Source organism: Pieris brassicae, chromosome 6, assembly GCF_905147105.1.
Source record: "Pieris brassicae chromosome 6, ilPieBrab1.1, whole genome shotgun sequence".
Taxonomy (NCBI): domain Eukaryota; kingdom Metazoa; phylum Arthropoda; class Insecta; order Lepidoptera; family Pieridae; genus Pieris; species Pieris brassicae.
In genome coordinates, this window is record NC_059670.1 from 14,681,396 (window position 1) to 14,701,820 (window position 20,425).

Consider the following 20,425-nt stretch of genomic DNA (forward strand, 5'->3'; position numbering starts at 1 on the left):
CCTGACGCATTCGACGACGACGAAAAAGCCGAGTGCTTAGCCGTCAACCTAGTGGAGCAGTGCACCCCGTATCTCGATCATAGCGACCCGGCGCACGTCGAACACGTGAACCGCGAGGTCGAACGCATCGTAGCACTGCCCCTCCCTCCCGAGCCGCTCCCTCCTACGTCGATCGCCGAGGTCAAAACTCTAATAAAGAGTTCACTGCCTCGTAAATCTCCAGGTCTCGACGCCATCTCGAACAAGGTCCTCCGGTGCCTCCCGCCCCATCTGATATGCCTACTAGTGTCCATTTTCAATTGCCTCCTTGAAAACTGCACCTTCCCGGCGCAGTGGAAAGAGGCCATTGTCATTGGTATTCACAAATCAGGCAAACCCCGTAACAACCTCACCAGTTACCGCCCTATCAGCCTTCTCAATACGCTTAGCAAGCTTTACGAGAAGGTACTTAAAAAGCGCCTCCTAGACTTTGCCCTAGATAAGGGGCTCATTCCCGATGAGCAGTTTGGCTTCAGGCCGGCCCACTCGTGCGTTCATCAAGTCCATCGAATCACGGAGCACATCCTCTCCGGGATGAATAGCTCCCTGAAACCGAGAGCCACGGGTGCGCTCTTCTTCGACATAGCGAAAGCTTTCGACAAGGTCTGGTACAACGGCTTGGTTTACAAGCTCTACCACCTTAATGTGCCACTAAGACTCGTGCGTATCGTACACGACTTCTTGTCCGACCGCTCAATGCGCTATCACGTAGAAGGAACGTTATCGTCTCCTCGCCCCATCATGGCCGGAGTCCCTCAGGGCTCGGTCCTCTCGCCCCTTCTGTTCACGCTGTATACCGGCGACAACCCTAGGGCTCCCAATGTGGAGCTAGCCCTCTATGCCGATGACACCGCTCTCTATACCACCCATAAAGATAGAGGTGTCATTGTGGACAGACTCCAGACCGCTACCACGTCGTTAGGCGAATGGTTTCGGAAATGGGGCTTCCAATTAATCCCGAGAAAAGCGTAGCAGTTCTCTTTGCCAGGGGCAACCCCAGTGCTATCGCTAGGGATAAATTTCACCTCAAGACAGAGGTAACCCTATACGGGCAAGCCATTCCATGGCAAAAGTCCGTCAAATATCTAGGAGTCACGCTCGATAGCGGCATGTCTTTCCGAAAGCACATAGCCGCCGTTCGCAAGAAGGCCCATTTTGTCCTCTCTCGCCTTCATTTCCTCCTAAATAAAAGGAGTCAAATGTCTCTCAGACACAAGGTCACCCTGTACAAGGCCTGCATCCGACCGTGCATGACATACGCTAGCGTAGTCTTTGCGCATTGTGCCCCCTCCTATATACACCGGCTACAGGTGCTTCAGTCGCGATTCATGAGAATCGCGACCGGTGCGCCCTTCTATGTGAGAAACGTCGATCTCCACCACGACCTGGAGCTCCCTACCATAGCCCAATGGATGAAGTTGGCGTCCACACGCCACTTTGACAAGGCTAAACACCATCCCAATCCGCTGGTGCGTAATAGCATCAACTATTACCCCTTCCCGACAAAAAAGGCTCGTAGGAGGCCCCGACACATAGTAACGGATCCGGACGATCCAATTACTGTAGCAAACAATAAATTAAATGCCGCCCGCGCGGCCAATAATAAAAATAGCCAATCACAGATTAGGGTAAAAAACCGCCTTCACCGGGGAAGGCGAGGACCTTTACTTCGCACTTCGCTCACTACAGTGAGCTTCCGTCCTGCCCTTCAGGCGATTAACCGCCCCGCGACGGCCCAAGCCGAGGTTCGAGTCTCACAGGAGACGCCCTTGCGCTTGCCGCGGGATAAAACGCCATTCTGGCCGAGCTACGCTCGCCAACAGCCCGAGCTGAGCTGTAAAGGCCCTTAGGGCCAACAGCGAGATTCCATTTAAAAAAAAAAAAAAAAAGCCTTCATACATAAATATCCGGAAGCGGCGCAAGCAATAGAGCGGAATCACTATATGGATGACTATTTGCAAAGTTTCCATAGTATTGACGATTGTAAACGAGTAATGCAGCAAGTCGACTGCATTCACAAGAAGGCGCACTTCGAGCTACGAGGATGGGCGTCGAATAAAAAAGAAATCGTAGATGCCGGCGGTGAACAGGAAGTGCACCTAGGTGAAAACGAAGAAAAGACCCTGGGACTGAGATGGAGACGTTGGACTTGGAGACGTCAGAGGATTGTCTTGGATTTAGAAGCCAATTTAGAAGAATCCCTGACGAGCTGGCACGAGGCATGCAGACTCCAACAAAACGAGAAGTCACGGGAGCTGTGATGTCTACCTTCGACCCACTCGGACTGCTGTCACCCATTCTCATCCAAGGGAAGAAGCTCATCCAAAATATATGGCGCAGTGGTGTCGGATGGGATGACCAAATAACTGAAGACGATACCGAGGCTTGGAAAAGCTACCTAGAGCATATCAGTAGAATACAAGATATCCGGCTGCCGCGATGCATGTCACCATTCTGCACTGAGGGGGAGCTGCATACTTTCACTGACGCGAGCGAGACAGCGTATGCAGCCAGTGTACTGGCGAACCGGAGATAAAGGAAAATACTTAATAAACCTCGTCGCAGCCTAGTCGCGAGTAACGCCTTTAAAACCAGTCTCTATGCCGAGACTTGAACTACAGGCAGCTCTGTTAGGTAGTAGACTAGCAGATTCAGTGGCAAGAGAGCTCGACCTACAAGTTACAAAGAAAACCTTTTGGTCGGATTCAAGTGTGGTCCTGTCCTGGATAAAGGCATATCCCAGAACATTTAAGACCTTCGTAGCGCATCGAATTGCGGAGATAGAGGATCTGACGAATGCACAGGACTGGCCCGACGGAAGAATCAGGATCGTGGACGTCGCAACCAAAGGTGGAGTGCTACGAAGACCATCGTGGAGGATAGTGATCTTGGTGCCTGCGAAGTCGCCGTGCAGGAACGACGGTGCTACGCACGAGGGGGAGAATGTTGGCGACTCGTAAATATAAGTAGATATAGATTATACGTTAATTTTGGCGACTCTATTATTATAAGATAAATAAGAATAAGTCAGGTCATAAGTAGAAATTGAGTATGAGTTATAAGTTTGATGAGAATATTGTTGATAGCTTATAAGTAGAAATTAAGTATGTGATATAAGTTCTATAATTAAAATATGTTAATAATTTAAGTATGAAAAATGGTTAATAAATAAATGAATAAAATGCTTCGCCGAACAAAAGGGTCGCATAGCTCTCGTCGCGGTATACCGACGCAGGTGTTTGTAAGCGCAGCTCTCGTCGCGGTATACTGTTCGAGTACTTAAGCTCGGCGAGATCTACGCAAAATTCTCTTTCCTCTCTCCTCTGACTACGAACTGGGACCCACGAATAATCGGCGAAGCAAGAAACAAGATCAAGGCGCAGTTTCATTTCAAGACAACGTCAAACAATTACGCACTAGCAGGGGTGGGTGGGTTAAGGCGGTGCCAGCACTACGTCAAACCGTCTTGACAAAACGTACGAAGTCAATCCCCACCGGTATACAAAACCGCGCCGAGGAACTTTGGTTACTGCACGGGCGTATTCAAACGACATAAACGTAACGACGACTTAAACGTTATATCCCGTGCAGGCCCGAGTACCTGAGGTGTCGTAGGGATTGGCAACAATAGCGGTACGTACGAAGTCAATCCCCACCGGTATTCAAAGCCGCGCCGAGGAACTTTGGTTACTGCACGGGTGTTTTCAAACGAACACATAAACGTATTATCCCGTGCAGGCTTGAGTCTCTGAGGCGTCGTGGAGGTTGGCATTCAACAGATAGCGTCTTAAAACATTAACAGCTGATAATGCCTGGGTGTTTGACAAAAACAGAGTTGACTCATCTTCGTCTCCATCATTATCACTTAGGGCCTCGTTTTGTGTGTTAATCACATTCTCAATAAGATCTTCAATTGATTGAATTGCGTACGGTGCTACATTGTCATCAATGGAAGAATAACCAGGAAAACCCTGCAGTATCTCGGGTTCTTCTTCTTTCGACACGACATCAGGGTTCGGCCGTTTTAAGGGGGATGACGAATCGTATTAAGCGTTAAGAAATGTATGAAAATATGTCTCAAGTTGCAGAGACTGGCGTAAAGTATTTCACGCATAATACGCCATTATGCGTGAAAACGTATTAAGCGTGATCGTCTTAAACGGGTTCTACTGTATAACATTGCTATATATTAATAACTAGCCGTGTCTTGGCTTAGGTCGGTTCGTGTCTTATCAGCAATCCCGTGACGATGTGATTTGATAATTATTAATTATCCTATAATAAGGTGTAATTTAGAACTACTGGTCTAGTGGCTGCAACATGCGTCTTCCGACGTCGTAAGTCAATCCCCAGCTGGACACAGCTGGACTTTCTGTCCATGTACGCATTTAACACTCGCCCGTAATAGAAAACATCGTGAGGAAACCGGTACGCCTTAAAACTAAAAATTCGACGGCGTGTGGGCACAGTTCACCTACTTCCTATAAGATTGGCAATTGTTCATGAAATAGATACAGAAATCTGAGGCCCAGACCTAAAAGGTTGCCTTGCGTAGTAATTTAGTAAAGATTATAAAGAAAAAATAAACTGTATTTTTGTATGTATATAATGAAATAACTTAATAACAAAAATCTAAAATTTTAATTTAGGGTGCTACATTATCCCTAAGTATATTTATTTACAAAAAAATGTCTTGCCGTCAAAAGCTGGTTTTATTATTTAATCCAATCGTAGAATGGAAATTATGAAGCTTCCCAAAAATTTCGTCGCATAACAAAAAGTCTTAAATCACTGTCACCTCTTAAGCAATTTGCGCACTTCATAACTAACAAACACCAGAGACAAGCATTATAACACGTTTCGTCGCTTTTCTTTTCCAAAGTAGAGCAGTAATTAATTTTATAAAATTGTATAATGTTTGAAACAATGAAACTGGTTCATAGCTACCTCATTCGTTAGGAAAGTTTCTTGCAAGTTCAGACATCGCTTGGCTCGCTCGCTCTGCACTTTTCACGTTCAGTCAATTCATTCAACATATAATAAATCACTAGAAGCCGCGATTGATTAATTTAGTATATTTATTAATTTCTATCAAATTTTTAAATATAGGAGAAGTTATTATGATCAGTGGAAAAAATAGGGCAGTGAAATATAGATAGTAATAACAACACAATTGGCCTTTTATTTCGTCTTACAATGTCAGTACTAAAAATATGTAAGCAGACTAGTAAAAAAATGGTCGGTAAAAATGATGGAATGGGCAATTCGATAAGACACTTGTAACTGCCCATTTAGCCAATCGGCATTTATTATATGATCCTTTTTATAATTTTTAAGACTCATTTTTCTTTACTGCTAAGTTTTAACTGCCGAACTTGTTACTAAATATGTATTTTGTAAATTTCAACTTACCAAAACTACTTATATATAACTGCCGTGTTACATCAGTGTCATTAATAAGCATTGTGACAATCTGATTAACCATAAAAAATGTCAATAGAAATCAAATATAATTTGCCTCTGAATCTAGCCTAACTTAAGTTAACTTAAGACTAATAAGTAATTTAAAACTAACTTACTTTACTATTAAAGGATATTTAACAAGAAAGTGTCCAATACACTTTCAGTCTCTTTTAAGAGAAAGACACTCTGTTCTTGTGTACTATTTTTTTTCCACTCACCACTGTTTACCACTTAATTCACTAAATGTAATGGTTTTCACTTATAAAAACTTCTCACTTTGCCCGTGGTGTCAAAAAGTTGAAGTTGATACTCACGAGTTGGTGGAGCCTTTGCTTTTTAGCAATAGTTTTTATTACTATGGCGATGTTATTTTTATTATATGAAAGTACATTAAAAAATATTATTTACTTATATAAGTTAATAAATAAGTTAAACTATAGACTGCATACGACAGAATTTCAGGAGGAAGAAGTCTTTAACACATACGCATATAGAGGCTTATAAAGTAAAAATAAAAATATATGGAATTTTAATCAAGCGTTATTATCAAACTATAGACTTGGCCAGTCTACCAAATTTACTATTCCCATAAGAATTTCATACTTTCGTATTTCAGTTCATTGAGCCCCATTCCCTTACGTATTGTATCAAACAGTTCGCCCCAATATGAAATAAATACCGATGTAAAATAAAAATTAAACGCAAATACAGTACCAAAACACGTTTAACTCAAAGCACTTATGTAAGCTGTTTATAAAATATCTTTTACGCAGAAGCCGACATTTTGGCATTTTGCACAGATTAAATTGTCCAATGACATTGTTGGAGCTATAAAAGGTGGTGTGGATTAATCTGAAATTTGTACCACGTTTTACCCAAGGTTTTTTATTTTTCCAGCGATTTTTCTTCCAAGATTTTTATCTTTTATATCTAAATAAGCCTCGTTTCACGCTGAATGAATGAGTTCCAGCTTTTGTTTGATATTAATGATAGCGTTTTGTTTTCGTTTTTGATTTTAACTTTCTATTATGCTATTTTTTAACTTTAAAACTTAATTAGTTCCCTTTTATCAATATAACTAACATTATTTTCTTTTTCTTTAGATCTTATTTTATTTTGGTTATAGTTAGTGTTACATGTTATTTTGTGTGCTTTACCCTCTGTAGTTGTTTCTTTTTTTATTGTTCCTTTTAGGGTTGCCTGGAATATAGCGATTAGGCCGCCCGTCGCCTAATTACTAATGTAACCTGTTTTTTGTAAGGAAGTGTGAATATCAAATAACAAACTTTAAATGTAGCAGCTTGAAATAGCTTTTAATATGTCTTTAGAATATCTCTATTAAATTTTCCTTGAACACTTGAGGCGTATTATTGTTGGGCGTTTGACGTAATTTTATAGGAACTAATTTGCCTTTTTTCATCTTATCTTTATTTGGTGCATCTCCATTACTGGAGGCTGCCCGTCACTCTGGTGTCTTGTCTACATACATATATGTTCACTCCCTTACGTTACGATGCTGTGATTTTTTTTTCTACCAACACGCCATTTTCCCTGGATTAAATCTATTAGACGTAACAAATCCTTTACGTATTATTTTTTTGTAACTGTATATTTATTTGCGAATGCTATTTGCATATAATACGAACGTAAATCTTAATTTTTAAAGCATAATCATGTTGATACTATTATATAATAATATATAGCTTTATTTTATTTTATAAAAATATATCCACTTGACACAAGAAATGCACACTCCAATCTTAGAATTGCAGGTGGTCACCGTGACCACGCACGCTGTAAAGCACGCGAAACGTCGGAAAAAAATTAAAATTTAAAATTATGTAAATAATTATAAGTTTATAATAATAATACATAGCTTGAATCCGTTTAAAAAGTGTTTTCTTAATGTGTAAAAGCTATGTTACCAAAGGCAATACTATGGTGCCTTTTGACTTCAATTAGTCGTAAAAGACAGAAAACTTATTTTTATATATTTGTGTCTTCATAAAATTCTGAATATTCAGATGTCTGCAAATTTCCAACTTCACCTTGGCCAAAGTATTCAGCCATCAAAGACATACTCAGTTGAATTAATTAGCGACCTTGGTCATAAATTAAGTTGACGTCACCGTGACGTCATAAATTCAATTTTATGTAAGCTTTTTAGGAACCATAATCTATAATGAGTAATATCTGAAATCGCTGAATGTGTGACTACACTCAATTATCTCTATAAAAAAAATATTCCTTTATAAGGCAAGTTGATGGTCAGCCTGCAGTGGCATTCATTCCTAATTTATTCTATCCTTTTGTATATTATGTATGCAATATTATTTTATTAACCATTTGTCAGAGAGCGTCTACGCTCCAATTCTCCTACATAATTTATTTAAAACAAATGAATATTAATAATGAACTTTGTATCGTGATTCTATTTAAACGTTGTCAACGTCACGGAATAGTTATATGTTATTTTAATACAAAAAATAATAAATAGTTTCTATTCATGAATCTTACCTCTTTCTAAATTTATTAAGAAACCTTTTACGCCACCACAACTGTCTTGTAGCGCTGTTCGATTTTTAAATTGGCTCGATCTGTCGTTATAATCAAGATGGCGGCCTTAGTATGTTTAGAACTTGTTTGAAATTCGAATTCTATCTAAACTACCACGAGTTCAAACCAATTATTGTACATTCACAAATAAAAGTTTTCCACGTCTCGTGTGTCTTATAGTAATGTTTTTATTGTACTTTATATTAAACAATATTTTTATAATATTAATATATAAAATGTGTTGTCAACAGAAGCCAAGGCACATGTCCTGGGTCCAGCTGATTTGTACGTAAAGACTGGCAGCTCGCTGGCCCTCACTTGCATACTGAGTCAAGGGCCTCACGACCTCGGTACTATCTTCTGGTATAAGGGTATGTATATATATATTATCTATCGCATCGTTTGTAAGCTATGACTTCGTAATGATTTTTGTCAATAATTTAAAAAAAAAACAGAAAAGAGAATTGTTTTTTTATTTTGTTATTTTTGGGTGTTTTATATGATTGCGCTGTTTGAAGCCGGTAATATTTTTTTGAATAGATAATAAGTTTAATTAACCTTACAAATATGCTTGCTTTAAGTAATCTAAAGTTTAAAGGGCAGTCGAAGTTTTGTACTTCTACTTCTACTACTAATCAAACTTTATAAATTACCATAAGTGGTCGCTTTTGGCTGATACCCTTTTGCTCCTAAGGTTAAACGCACATGCTAGCCTTATTTTTTTTGGAGATGCGTGCGCATAAATTATTCTCACAACTTTGAGGCAAATAAAAAAAGAAGACAAAGCCCATTGAATTTCCAACCCCATAAATGACTTTAAATATATGCTAATTCAATATATTTTGTATTAAGAATATATAGTGCGTGCGAATCTCATCCCAGAGGTCGTAGTTTCGAGTCACCGCTGTGCATCAATAGACTTTCTTTATATGTGCGCATTGAACATTCGCTCGAACGGTGAAGGAAAACAACGTGAAGACACTTGCCTATTAGACAATCATAAAACGGCGTTGTAGCGCCACATATCTTTGAACCTAATGTTAAATCTCAGCTCCATGAGTAATAAATTAACTTGTCACCGTTTTGCACATATGTTCTTATATAAAACGAGTTTTCTAGAATAAACTCAGACATTTATTCACATTTCAACATTTGATTAACTGTAAGTTATCGGGTTTTAGAGAGTCACCTTGGATATCGTTAGCAAACAGTCTAATTCCAAGACATGTGTTTAGTCCGTAAATTGAGATGGGTTTGAGGGCTCTTGATGTAGTTAATTGATATTAATCTTATTATATTTGATAAATGTAAGTAGACAGGTCATGAACGTCTCGCTTGTTACTAATTAGTACTAATAAGTACGAGCAGAATTGTCTTCTATTTTTTATTATGAGACGATATAATATTTCAGTATAAGATGATCTAACTCCTGCTCGTAGTGCCATTTTTCATATCTATATTATATTTCGGTATCATTTATCCTTTGAGCTTAAAGTCCAGCTAATCACTTCTAAAATGCAAGATTCACCATATGTAAAAATAAAGATCGCAATAGCAGTAGCTATTAGATTAAAAAAACGAAGTGTCAGACAGAAGATTCATAATAAATGTCTAAAGAAACATTCGCCGACGCATGCCGGACCCGTGGAACTTATGAACAGAAAGACTTGCTCTGCTATGGTTTGCGCGCATTCAAGTAATTTACACACGTGTATATTTTATTTATTAAGTGCTTGATTGTCCTTAATATTATTATTATGAATGAAATTGCATTCTAAATTATTTGAATTTCAATAATCAGAAGACGATTTCTGTCATGCCTTTTCTCATTGTAAATTAATATTTCATCCTTTAAGCAATATCTTCTGCTCATTGAATTCGTACAATGGAATATTTTACTAAGGAATTCATTTCTTGCCATTCAGTGTATTGTAATGGAGTCAACCTTAAGGAATGTTCTTAATACAAATGACATTGTTAAGTACTAAAGCTGAGTGATAGTATATTATTATATTAGGTATTAAAGATACAGTGATACCCAGCCCAACTAGTAACGCGCGTATCTAATTTTATTCGAACTCATATATTCTGATAGCTCCAGTATATTTTCATATGAACGTAACAATTAAATTACAAATCAACCAAAAGACTTGTAAATATAATCCTTTTATCCGTATTGTTTTTAATAATCTATATTTATATCCAACACACAGATATACTGTATATTTATAATATTCTTAACCTCCATACTAATAATATTAATAATTAAAAATGTATAAATAGAAAACAAATTTAATAAGTTTGGCAGTGTACCCATAATGATGGCAGAATTTTCTCGCTGTTTTGCGATACTTATTTGTAAACTATAATCTATCTTTAACAGATTTACACTTTTTAAATCGAGGTTATCCTTGATTTCAATCAGATATTTTCCAACTACTGAAACGTTACAAATTTCACCAAAATGGATTGAGCCGCATAACTAGAGGGGAATACGTATCATATAAGTAAAATAAAAAAATCTGTGATTTGCGGTCTGGACCTCAGATTTCTATATCTGTTTCATGATAATTTGTCAATATACTTAATATGTAAATAGGTGATTAGCCCCTGTCCCTGATTCACGCCGTCGACTTTTTGGGTCTAAAGCAAACCGGTTTCCTTACGATGTTTTCCTTTACCATTAGACCGAATTTTAAATGCGCACATAGAAATAAAATAATCGGTGCACAGCCGGGAATCGAACTTCCGACCTCACGGATGAAAGTCAGACTCAGGAGCCACTAGGCCAACAACAACTAATATAAGTATCTAGGTAAATAATATTGAAAATTACAAGTTTTATAGTTTACAATAAAGTTCCGTTTATAACGTTTATCAAAACATGTACATAAGTAATATTTATTGTTAACAGGATCAAATATAATAGAATACAAGGAGGTTGAAGCGAATGATATTGTGGAACAACCGAGGGTCCGGTTGAAGACGGAATGGACGGAACAGCTCACTTCTAGGTTGACGATCAGCAAGCTGTTACCGACTGACAGCGGGAACTACAGCTGTGTGCCGACTATGGCAGAGTCGGCGTCAGTCAATGTACATGTTATTAATGGTAAGGAATATTTTGATATACTTTTCGAGTGAAATAAAATCGAGTGCTAAAATTTTTGGGACAGTCTAAACTTCGCTTTTGACAGGAAGGTCTAACCATTTTAACTCAAGAGATAAAAGGAAAATAATAAATTACATTTAAGTTAATACTTAAGAAGTCTTAATGAGAAACCTAAGTGGATTTTCAAAGTGATAGACTTAATTGTATTTAAAATAGATAAACGCGTTATCTCTATATACAATTCTCGTGTCACAATGTTTGTTCGCATACTCCTCCGAAACGGCTCGACCGATGCTTATAAATTGTTTTATGCATATTCAATCTTATCTTTCAACCCCTAAGTGATAAGGGGTGTCCACCACAATATCTTTTTGTATTTATTTTTTTATGATACAGCATACATAAATACTTACGGGTTGTTAATCGATCAACCCCTATTTTATTACAGTAGATAGGTTATTTTTATTGAACTGCCGGGTCAGCTCGTCTTAATATACATAATTCTACTGTACGTATGTATGACACTGAACTCCCCTTAAATAGGTGGACCGTTTTTACTGCTACCTCTTTGACTGGGTGGTTTAGATTCACGAAACAGCCCGTCAGATGGCGCTGTAGTCGGTATTTTCATACTTTGTTAATATCTAATCGCTTGAATTAACATACAGGTCATCGTCTGTTGGGTTCGTTAGCATAATAAGTTCATAATTATTTTCTATTGATGAAGTACGGTAATATGCCTATGGGAACTATGGTTAAAGCTTAGTAATAACCAAATATATTACTAAAATTCACACCAGCTCTATGACATCTAACAATATCCTATGTCTGGACACTATTGGTTGCAAACCCCGCTTTCGTAGCTCTGTAGCCAATTGCATAGTTTTAAAATTTTAATTTATATATTTCGATTTCTAGCCAAATTATATATTTCGTGTCACAAAAGTGCTCTACTTGCTTATCAACCATTTCTATATGAATAGAAATTATTGATACTCAATTATCTCCCTTGGAGAACACCCGATGTGGTACTCATTAATTTTAAACGTATAGGATATTAAGAGGCAGTCAAGCATAATCGTTATAATAAAGTAATGCACGAAAAACACAACAGCGATGAAATATCATGTACGTTGTTATTTTAACGGCGTATATTTATGTAATGTCGCCATAAAATTGTACAAATTTTATTCGTATTAAAATTGTAAAAATACAGGTTATTTTTGCGAGAACATCTGAATATGTATGAGAGTTGATGTTAATTAGAATTCCGGTTTTAAGTTAAATTATCAAAGCCCCTAAAAAGGGCTTTATTCAGCAATGATGGCAACCCATTCTAGCTATATGAGAAAAAAAAATACGAAACGTTTTTCGTTCATTTTACCTAATGCCTAGTGATACCCCCAAAAACTACTAGCACTGCCAGAAATCTTGCAAGTGCGTTGCCGGCCTTTAAGTCGGTGTGGGATGTCTCGTTTCCTTTGTGCTTTTTAAAACTTATTGTGTCGCGTATCTGAGGGAACGGCACTGCACCGTTCAAATCCATCCGCCATCTTAAAGTAGTTCAGGCTACTTTCAACCCCCTATATTTTCGTTGTGGATAAAATTAAAAGCCATAATCTTTAATAATAGTTCAATCGAAACATATGTAATATTGATATGGTCACTATAAGATATTGTTAGGTGAGCAAATTACATTATAACTTAAGACAAAAAGTCTGAATATATATACGGCTATATATATGGATGGTATAACATGGTTCTCATAAGTTTTAACATAGCAGAACTGCGTTGCGAGGCTTTGATTTTTTTAAAGTTATGTTTTTGATGGATCTGCCTTTTACCTTTAAATAGTAGTCACAGATTTGAGACCTACTATAAGTTCATTTTAAATGCTAATAAAAAAATACTTTTATGGCAATTACTAATGAATTATAGCACCACAATGGCTACACGCAAAACTAAGATTGTTTATAGAAATATTTGAATTTACTGAACTGTCAGAACTACAGTTGGTTCAGGCTTCAAGTATGTAGAAAAAACAACAACGAAAGATCAAAGAAAGAGATCCATTCAGATTGATTAATTATAAAATCCGCATAATCAGTCATATACATTAGGCATGCAAATATCATATTAAGAATCATAGAGTCATAGTAATGACAGTAACATATTTATAATTGTTGTCAATTCTTATGGTCTAAATCCCACGCTATAAAGGTACATTGCCTATAAATAATCTTGACAGGAGAACTCAATACTACTCAGAATCGTCCATTAATATCAGACATAATAAATATAGAGATGGTTTATTTGTTACAAAAAACACATATCACGTTTTATTTTATTTATTTATTAAAGATTATCACATCATACATTGTACTTAATCTACTGCATATTTTATAAAATGTATGATAATTAAAGTTAACATAAGTGTTTCAAATAAGAAATTAAAAAAAAAACAATTAAAACATAATACAAAAAAAAATCATCAGCAAAACAGCGAATTAGGTTCGAGATTGGCGCCCAACAATGTTTTCTATAAAACCGCTCAGCCTACTACCGAATATATCCAGCTCCAGATAAGCACTATTCAATCTGTTAAAATCGCGAAGAATTCGTAAGAGAGGTGCTTGGACTACTAGGTTGGTTTTTGTAGGAGGAATTTGAAAGATATTTATGATTTTAGACCTAGTTAAGTCGTATATAAATCTAAATGGTGCAACGCGCCTCAAATTCACGTCAGATTTAACGATTGGAAATTAATGCTAATTAACAACCCAGATTAATTTAAACAAAGATAATTTTGTATTATTTAAATGAAGTCGATAAATGGGCGTAATTTGCAAAGCTTTTAAGATTAAGATATAATTAGGTGAGTTTTATTCAATGGCTTACTTAGGTCATTTTGTATAATTAGCTTTACAAAACGCGTTTATTGTCTTATTTAAGGTAAAAAATAAATGTTTTGGAACCTAAAATAATAAATCATCACGACTTAAATTTTTGTTGACTTGGGCGGAAACGGATAAACAGCAAGTATATTAATCAGGGTTATAACCTTTTAACCGACGAAAAGAACGAGCGTCGTATCACAACTGAGCGTTTCAAGGCAGTTGAAACTGCTTAATGAAGGATTTCCGAACCAATTCGACTTAGGTACCTTGAAGAAAAGAGTGTACCAATTCTTAAAAGGCCGGCAACGTGAGCTCATTGCATTGAGAGATTCCATGGGTTATCACTTACCATCGGGTGAGCTTCCTACCTGTTTGCTCTACAAATTATATGTTCAAAACATAGCATAATCTATGTTGAATGATTTGTGTCAAATGATTCAGATTTGCAGCGAATTGGTCTCATGGGTTTTGTAATCGGATAGTTTTCAGGTTATTAACTGAAATGTCTCTTGAAAAGACTTTAACTCTCGCCACTATGTTATTTGTTAATGGTTTCCTAACCTACCTGAAGATTATTATTTTTATTATATTGGTATATGTTAAATTGTCTTTTCACTAAAACATTGGATATTCTAACCTAGCCTTAAGACTAATAAGTAATTTAAATGTAATTTAATTTACCTATATTATACATAGCCCAATAACACTGCTTACAGTCTCAATAAGAGGAAGACAGTTTGTTCTTTTTTCAGAAACAGTGTGTAGCACTTACCAATTATGTGAAATAATTCACTATACGATTTTAAGATGCAGAGTATGGCAGCTGAAATATAATAAATATAATTGTTTATGGAGACTTATTTACTTAAAAAAATATCTTTGTGATAACTACGCTTGATTGATAATCTTTTTTCAGGTGAGCATCCAGCAGCAATGCAACATGGCAACGCAAACACAGCATCCCCTTGTGCACTGTCGGTTAATCTTCTAATCTCTCTTTATTGTACTCTAGCTACTTTATACACTAGTACAGTAGACGGACTTAGATGAAAATTACAAAAAACCTTTTAAAAATGCATCACTCAGCATTAAGTGTAAATATGTAACTAACTATATAATTCTATTCTTTATATTAGATTTTTGAAAAATCTTCAATACGTGGCTTGCATAATTCTCGCTCTAATAAAATAAAAACGAAAAGAAAACCATCTCTTTTTATCATTGGATTTCATTTATAATCCTATGTTTTGAAAAGAAAAGGCTTATAGCCTAGCAACGGATTAATGGGAGAAAAATTACATATGAAATTGGCGTTTTGTATGGCTACCCATACAATTTTTTTTTTCAAATAAAATTCATTTAATTAACCAAAGTATCATTGCTATCTTATGCACTTTTGCCATCTCATATGTAGTTCATTGATTCCTTTACTAAAAAAACATTCGGACGGATCTAATCCGATAAAATCGGATAAAACGGATAAAATCTTTGAAGACGGTTTCAACTGCCCAAAAGTTGTTTTTTTTATCTCGTTAAAAATTACAATAATTAGAGTAATAGAATTTCCAATGCAATATTTCATGTTTTCCATTTTATAAATTGAATTTGGAATTCCAAATCAAAGAGATATTTGAGATCAAAGTGGCCAGTAGGTACGATACGGTACCTCATAAAGTTATGAGATATAGTATATAAGTTAAAACATGTATACTCTCATCTAAATAAATTAGAGAACATCAATAAAATATAAAGATCGTTATCATAAAATTAACCTCATCAATAATTGTAGAGTAATAATTAAATTTATCCAATGAAATTTAAAAGGTCACCTACCCTTAACTATTTTTCCTATATATTTTACTAAATAAACTGCACTATAACTGGTAAATTTACAATTCACGATTCGTTAAGCTTGCAACAAATTGCTAAGCTAAACGAGAGTGGAATGATCCGTTAAAAAATTTACCGTCTCTAGAAGAATTTATACGAGACTAGCTTCCGTAAGCAGCGTTCCTTGAGGATTTCGTGTATTTTAGAAAGATTTATGATCTCTTCAACAAATGTTATATTTCATTCAATTTACATAAACAAGGATTCAAGGATTTTGACATCAATAACTCTGCAGGTCCTAAGTAATAAAATTGCTGCATTTTTAAAATTTCTTGCATTAAATCACTATGGAAAATGACCGCATCACCACTAGGCAACCAGGTATCCTTCGAGGTATGCCCGAATCAATACAACCCGGATGCGAAAAAATTTGCAACCCTGAATTTGTTGGCTACTACGGCGATATTTTCACCTAAAATTAGATGATATCTGTTAGGTCACTGTTATATAAAAAAGAAATACAAGAAGACAGAAATATGTTATAATCTGTAAATAAATCTTCTATCTTCTTGCACCACCTGCCCCGGTTGCTGGGGTATTTGTGACTCGATCCACACCAGAATCGTCAAAGACTAGGTAAAAGCGTAACGGGCTCCAGGGTCGCTCTCACAATCTACCTGGGCTTAAATGGCTCCGGTCCCATCACCAAACTCCGTAATCCGGAGTTTGGTGATGAGCATATCTTCTCCTCTTTACTCCGGCAACACCTACTCTAACCTCATACTCTTAGATAATCCACTATTCAAATGAATCTATTTAAAACACTGAATTTTACCGGGGGTAGAATAATGTTTGTCAGCTTTTTGTCTAGAGTCAAGAATGCGGAACTTTTGTATTTCCGTGTTTTGTATGCGTAATACTTAGTTTGAGGTACTAAAACTTATGACCTCTGCGTTGCTGTCAATCACTTTTCAAGTGAACTTATCTTGATCAAAAACTATCTTAATTTATAATTTCGATCTACCGCCACAAACACGTACTTCTAAAACTCCCCTGATTTGTACATAAAAGCCCTGAGCATAAGGGAACATCCATACAAAGTCAATTCAGCGTCACAAAAAAGATCAATAGCGCCCATGTAAGACCTCTTTCGCCTCATTTATTTTCGTTCTACCTACATATAAAATTATCTTTTTACCCTCAAATTGAAAGTAATTTAATATATCGAGAATAGGTCGCGCAAATTCACCCTTTTCGAACATAATTCGATTTTTAACTATCTCATACCCGCGAGTGTAACACATCTATTTAGCATATTTTTGTATTTATAAAACAAAAGTTTTAACAACAATTATTAATAACTTAACTTATGAATACGGCATTTTGATAATTGTTATGTCATGTATGTTATATTATATTTTTAACAATTAATAAATTTGAATGTACCACTTACAATAACATTTCCCTCGGCTAGTTTCAATAATGTGTTAGAATTTTCATATTACGAGATTTTTTGTAATACCAACTTATTTCCGGGCAATTCAACTACTTATTTAAACTTATTCCCACTGTACACAATAGGTATGTTCTAACTGGTTAAATTGACTTACAGGATTCGTAAATACGTTCGACATAGACACCATAGAACGAGGATTTTTTAAATATTAAATTCGACTCGCATTTACTTGTACTACACGTAGAAATTAAGCCCTTAAAAGCAAAAGCTTACATTTGGTAGCACTAAGTTTTACGTTTGTTGTTTTAGCTAAGTACCTCAAGCCAAGTATTACGCATACGAAATACGGAAATACAGAAATTCCGCATTCTTGACTCTAGACAAAAGGCTGACAAATATTATTCTACCCTCGGTAAAATTCAGTGTTTTAAAATCATAACTTGGGGTCGAAGTTATCCACTTCATAATTTAAAAACAAATTGAAAGCCTACGTTTTGAGGATCTTAATTGAAATGTAAATATGCTTAGAACAGAAGTGTTTATACTGCGTCTGACGCCCGGTTTCTTTATGAAACAACAGTGGTAACTGCTACGAGGCGTAGATATCTCTCGTAGTAATCATAAAATACAAGTTTATGTCAGATGTCGTCAAAAATTATTTAAGCCTTTGTTTGCTACGCTTACTTTTATAATTATTTTATTTGTAAAGCAAAATAGTTACTTCTCTTATTTTTACTTTATTTATATATACTCGTATGTATAGCAATTACTTTGGAATATTTATTTCTTATCTGGTAAGCAAAAGAAATACTTCTCTTATTTTAACGTTGTATTTGTGATCTGTGTCTCTTTCCTTCAATAAATGCAGAACAATTTTTGAATCATATATAAGAAACATACGGATATAAAAAAAACTAGCGAATGTATTTAAAATATTAAACATTATTATATGATATTGAATAGATTAAGGTAAGAGGACCTTCAGGAATCAGTGTTGCCTTGACTGCAATTCTTCCAACAAAATTGAATTCTCATATTCGCAATATTGAGTATGATTCGTATTAATTTTTCATCCTTTTATTTGCTCCCCAAGTTTTCCTAATAAATGCGCGCTTGGTTTTTGACTACCCTAACATTTGCGTCATGCATGATTTTTGCTCTTCACCTCCATCTAAAAACGGTATATTTTTCCCTATTTCGCAACATGTTTCATTCATGCTCCGCTCTCGGTAGTAGCGTATAAAACATTGTGGACTCTCGATAAACTAACACAAAAATCATTTTGCAATTCGACTTTATAACGTTATTATAGATTCCGTGCTAGTTTTCATTATCTATTTAATGTTCATACAATTTTTTAACAGAATAATATAATCCAAATCATGATATTTTTCTTTTTTTATTGACGTTCATAAGTGTACATTGTGTTACCTATATGAATAAATAATTTTTGACTTTGATATGTTACATTTGAAACCACTGTGACTTGTATTAATGTAACCATATTTTCAATTCGCAACCAAAGAGCTCTCTTCTTTATGGGAAGAGGTTCAAGGCGGTCACATTCAGATAACAACATTAACTTATTCTTTACAGTATTTAGAACTAAAAAGTTTTTAGTATATCATGTTGTAATTGAACTATTTACAGCCTAGTGGTTTCAGCGTGCGACTCTAATCCCTTAAGTCGTAGGTTCGATCCTGGGCTGTCCACCAATGGACTTTCTGTCTATGCGCATTTAACATTTGCTCGAAAGGTGAAGGAAAACATTGCGAGGAAACAGGCTTGACCAAAAAGTCGACGGCATGGACACAGGGGAATCTAACCTACTTGCCTATTTGATTTAATAATCATGAAACAGATACAAAAATCTGAGGCTCAGACCTAAAACAGTTGGAGCGCCACTGGTGATTTTTTTATTTGGATCAATTGTTCTTCTAAACTTGTAAGAAATGATTTCCTTAGAACAAAATAATTTTAGATTTGCATGTATTTGCGCTGTATTTCATAAATTTCTTTAATTTAAGATGGATTGGATTACTATATAGTATTATTAAGATACCAATAATTGTATAAATCTAATAAGCGGTAGATCTTTGTACCTTATCAGTGTTCAGTTAAATTTAGTTAATAGATGAACTGAATTTAATAATTCTACCATTATGTACATACATTTTTACACAATAGAAGTTGTACTAGCACCCACTTTGAACTTCGTAGTTATTGTAAATATCTTTGTAAATAAGATTATTTAAGATTTTTTATCAATACAAAGTTGGATGAATTATGTATTAAACTTGTCTTAAGGTACGGTAAGACTTTGACAAATAAAATAGATATATTTATTGATGTTTTTATTTTTCGGAATCCTATTACAACATTCATGTGTCCACGGATGAAAGCTCTACAATGTTATGATAACAAAATGAAATACCTAGTTCTGTATTATCAAACGACGGAATAATTTCTAACTTTCTTTTTAAGGCAGTTTTTCCAAACACCAGCTGCCGACAGAAGTGTATAATTCTTAAAAGGCTGGCACCGCACTCGTGAGCCCTCTGGCATTGAATGCCCATGGGTGGTATACTTAACATCATGTGAGCCTTCAGCCTGTTTTCTGTTCTATAATAAATAAGATAGAAGAAGAGATATATAGATAATTCAGTGACGCAACCTCCAATCTGATGATCAGTCATCTATGTCACACACTAGTTTTTGTCCTTAACAAATAAAATTTGCATATATAAGATTGCATTGCAATATTGATTGGTTGGTTATTTTTGAGTTGATGTACCATTCTTCACTTTACGGGTTTTTGGTAATTCCCATATATGCGTCAAAAAATGATCCTTTGATGAGTATGTGTTAGTTGTTTATCCCACTAAGAGCTTTGAACTAAGCTTGTAGTTCAGAGGGCGTGCCTTCTAATGCTGTGTCTATGTTCCTACACATATACAATTTACAAATAGGTAAATTATATACTTTTAACAGTGTTGGCCTAGTGTCTTAAGCGTGCAACTAATTTTTGAGGTCGTAGGTTCGATCCCTGGCTGTGCGCCAATGGACTTTTTT

At 35.6% G+C, this 20,425-nt stretch overlaps 1 protein-coding gene across 1 annotated transcript in view; it reads left to right on the forward strand.

The window, feature by feature from the left end:
* LOC123711218 (lachesin-like) overlaps window positions 1-19,080 on the forward strand; it is a 133,621-nt gene extending 114,541 nt beyond the window's left edge. Inside the window, exons 6-8 of the mRNA XM_045663703.1 lie at window positions 8,310-8,429; window positions 10,973-11,170; window positions 14,984-19,080. Coding sequence (XP_045519659.1) covers window positions 8,310-8,429; window positions 10,973-11,170; window positions 14,984-15,117 — 452 coding nt within the window. The 3' untranslated portion in view covers window positions 15,118-19,080. The remainder of the gene's footprint in view (window positions 1-8,309; window positions 8,430-10,972; window positions 11,171-14,983) is intronic.
* The last annotated feature ends 1,345 nt before the right edge of the window (window positions 19,081-20,425 follow it).